We start from the raw sequence: 3,504 nt of genomic DNA on the forward strand, positions 1-3,504 counted from the left end.
CATCAAAAAAGGATTGGTGGCGACTCCCACATTCGATTTCATTGTTCAAAACTCAAGTCAACCCCGTTTTGTCAAAAAAATGGTGTCAACTACAATAAGATAATTAGTATACGTTAAATGTAAGAGAAGAAATAATCAAATAAATATAGAAGGTTAGAGCAAATAGATAAAATTTTTATTTATTTGTTATTTTAATGCTGTTAAAGTAATTAGTATTTGTTAAACTGTTATTTAATTGTACATATTTAAATAATAAATATTTTTATATGTAATATGAAAATATAAAATAATATTATATAAATAATTGTGTTATGAAAATTAAATTAAATTAAAATTTCGTCAATATAATTATATGAAATCACAATATTGGAATCTTGATTCATGAATGAATAAAAGATTGGCCTAACAAACAGATGTGGGTGGGAATAAAAAATCTGGCAAAGACTTCCAACTTAGATCTGATGAGGTGGCCTTCTAATGCTGTTTACTATCTCAAATGGATGAATCTATAGTTTAAATTGTGTTTAAATAGAAATTCCGATTGAAGAAGAAAAGCTGTGTCTTTAATCTTAAAAAAGCAAAATGTAATGTGCTGCCCAGAATCCTTGATGCGTGAAGATAACAACAAATTTTCGAATAAAAACAAACAAACAAAAAGAAAAGGGTATAAGCGCCACAAAAACAGAAAGCAAAGTTTAACATTCAAAAAATCCCGACCCCACCGCTTCAAGAAATCCGTTAGGCGCATAAAAGTCTTGGCCTTCTCTCTTTACACTAAACTGTAACTCAGAATATCTTCGCCCTTTCTCTGCCCCAAAAATAAAACCCCCAAAATCTCCAAATCCTTTCAGAGAAATTCGAACTTTACGCTTTTTTGCAGGGCAAGGATCATCCAAAAGATTGAAGATGGTAATTTAGTGAAGTAGGCAAAAACAGTGAAAGAAAGGTCAGGGTTAGTGGAAGAAGTAGAGTAGAACCGGAGAAGCAGAAGGCATTGACTGAAACGATGTCGGCTTTGGCGGAAAAGGCAGATTCGCCATTGAAGAAGAAGCCACCGAGCTGGTCGGACATTTGGCTCAAAAACACCAAGCCGTTGAAGCATGTGGTGTTCACTATGCCCCTTCAGTCTTTATCTCCGAAAGACCCCAAATCCCAAACCTTAATCCCAACTTTCGCCAACATTGATCGAACCCTTCTCTTGTCCGACGAGCTCCTCCTACAAATCCTTCCAAAGCTGCCGCATTTGCAACGGAACCCTAACTCCCTCGTCTGCAAGCGGTGGCTCAATCTCCAAGGCCGCCTTATACGGTCCTTAAAGATCCTGGATTGGGATTTTCTTGAATCTGGGCGGTTATTCACGAGGTTTCCCAACTTGACCCACGTGGATTTGCTCAACGGCTGTTTGTTATCGCCGCGAGATTCTGGGATTCTGTTGACTCATCGGCTGGTTTCTATGCAAATGGGTTCTGGATTTTGTTCTAATCGCAAGTTTCTGGAAGAAGATCTATTGCCTGTCGAAGTTGTTGACAAAGGGCTGCAAGCACTTGCCAATGGCTGTCCAAATCTTCGAAGGCTTGTGGTGATTAACGCCAGTGAGTTGGGACTGCTAACGGTGGCCGAAGAATGTTTGACTTTGCAAGAATTGGAGTTACACAAGTGCAACGACAACGTTTTACGTGGGATTGCGGCGTGTGAGAATTTGCAAATCGTGAAACTCGTTGCCAACGTTGATGGACTCTATAGTTCGTCGGTTACCGACATTGGTTTAACCATCCTAGCTCAAGGGTGTAAAAGGTTGGTTAGGCTTGAGCTTAGTGGATGCGAAGGGAGTTTTGATGGGATTAAAGCGATTGGGCAATGCTGTTTGATGCTTGAAGAATTGACTATTTGTGATCATAAAATGGATGATGGATGGTTGGCTGGGTTGTCTTACTGTGAGAACTTGAAGACTTTGAAGTTACTGTCTTGTAAGAGGATTGATCGGAGTCCGGGCCGCGATGAGTATTTGGGGTTTTGTCCTGCTCTCGAACGGTTGCATTTGCAGAAATGTCAGTTGCGGAGCAAGAAGAGTGTGAGAGCACTGTTTAGAGTATGCGAAGCTGTGAGAGAGATTGTTATTCAGGACTGCTGGGGATTGGATAATGATATGTTCAGGTTTGCAAGTGTTTGCAGGTAATGCATTGGATTGTTTTCGCATTGTTCTTTATGATTTCCCTTGCTTATTTGTTTTGTCTCATCTCGTAGTTTCATATAAGTTGTGTTAGAGTTGTTCAGGGAATCATTTAGTTTCTATATTTCACTTCTGCAGTTCCTTAGTGCCTGTTAACATGGCCTGAAATAAAGGGGAAAAAAGGGTTGCTTTCTGTCGCAATGATGAGTCTCTGTCTGGCCATTGATTTTGAAATGCTGAGCAATGTAATGAAGTTCAAATCATGGTGAACAATTGTTGATTGTTCTAGTAATAAGTTATCCGTAACACACCGGTATGCAGATAGATGAGATATGACTGGTTATGCTGGACTGGATCAATGCAATTATGATATATGTCCTGTTTTTACTTTTTACACCCAATTTGCAGGCTAACTAGTTATTGAAATGTATGATAAGTCTGTCATAATTCTTGTTGGGTTGCAATATGATGAGCATCAATTAATTTACAATCACTTGCATGGATCGTGAAGTTGACATGTCTGAAATGATGGCATGCTGAAAGTTTTACAGTAATTAGTTTCTTTTGTGACAGGAGAGTGAAGCTGCTATCTTTAGAAGGATGCTCGTTGTTGACAACTGAAGGTCTGGAAGCGGTGATTCTTTCATGGCAGGACCTTGAAAATCTTATAGTGGTATCATGCAAGAACATAAATGAAAGCGGCATATCTCCTGCACTTGCAACTTTGTTCTCCATTCTGAAAGAGTTGAGGTGGAGGCCGGATGTGAAATCACTGCTTGCATCGAGTCTTGTAGGAACCGGCATGGGAAAGAAAGGTGGTAGATTTTTCAAGAGGACATAAGGTGCAGAATTTCACTGCTGATGTTACTCTACTTCTAACTTTGTAAGATAAAGAGTTTCTGTAAGACCAATAAGGTGGGGTATTAACTAGGTTGGCCAACAAAACAGAGGGTGCTCATGTGACTCTCAAATGTGGATGTACTCTTTTATTACGGAAAACACTTCATTATCTGCATTCTGGAATTTTAATGTCTGTACCCTGTAAACAGCATTATATTTATTCTTTTCCTTTTAATCTTTCCTTTATTTCGTACCTTTTCCCTCGTCCTTTAGTTTGGGTTTACCAATTATTATGACCTCCCACGGTCAATATTGATTTGATCTGGTGGCCAAAAAAAAACTTTATTTTAAAGAAAATGAGATTTGATACGGGTTGGGTTTGAGGGAAATTTGTCTGTCTCGATATATTTATAAAATATTAAATTTTTGCTTTTACATTAAAATTTTAAGTCTAAATTAAAAAAAGTATTTGCTTTAAAATAAAATGAAACAAA

At 38.1% G+C, this 3,504-nt stretch overlaps 1 protein-coding gene across 2 annotated transcripts; it reads left to right on the forward strand.

The window, feature by feature from the left end:
- Window positions 1-703: 703 nt before the first annotated feature.
- LOC105764889 (F-box protein At5g07670) lies at window positions 704-3,263 on the forward strand. Of its 2 annotated transcripts, none has more exons than XM_052625739.1 (2): window positions 704-2,172; window positions 2,309-2,735. In XM_052625739.1, exons 1-2 carry the CDS (start codon window positions 1,007-1,009, stop codon window positions 2,334-2,336), a joined length of 1,194 nt encoding a protein of 397 aa, XP_052481699.1. In that variant the 5' UTR covers window positions 704-1,006; the 3' UTR covers window positions 2,337-2,735. The 2 variants fall into 2 exon arrangements, with proteins under 2 accessions (XP_052481699.1, XP_012439133.1); XM_012583679.2 differs by lacking the exon at window positions 2,309-2,735 and adding an exon at window positions 2,744-3,263 and having other exon boundaries at window positions 721-2,172.
- Window positions 3,264-3,504: the final 241 nt, after the last annotated feature.

The sequence above is a fragment of the Gossypium raimondii genome, chromosome 12, assembly GCF_025698545.1.
Source record: "Gossypium raimondii isolate GPD5lz chromosome 12, ASM2569854v1, whole genome shotgun sequence".
NCBI classification, from domain to species: domain Eukaryota; kingdom Viridiplantae; phylum Streptophyta; class Magnoliopsida; order Malvales; family Malvaceae; genus Gossypium; species Gossypium raimondii.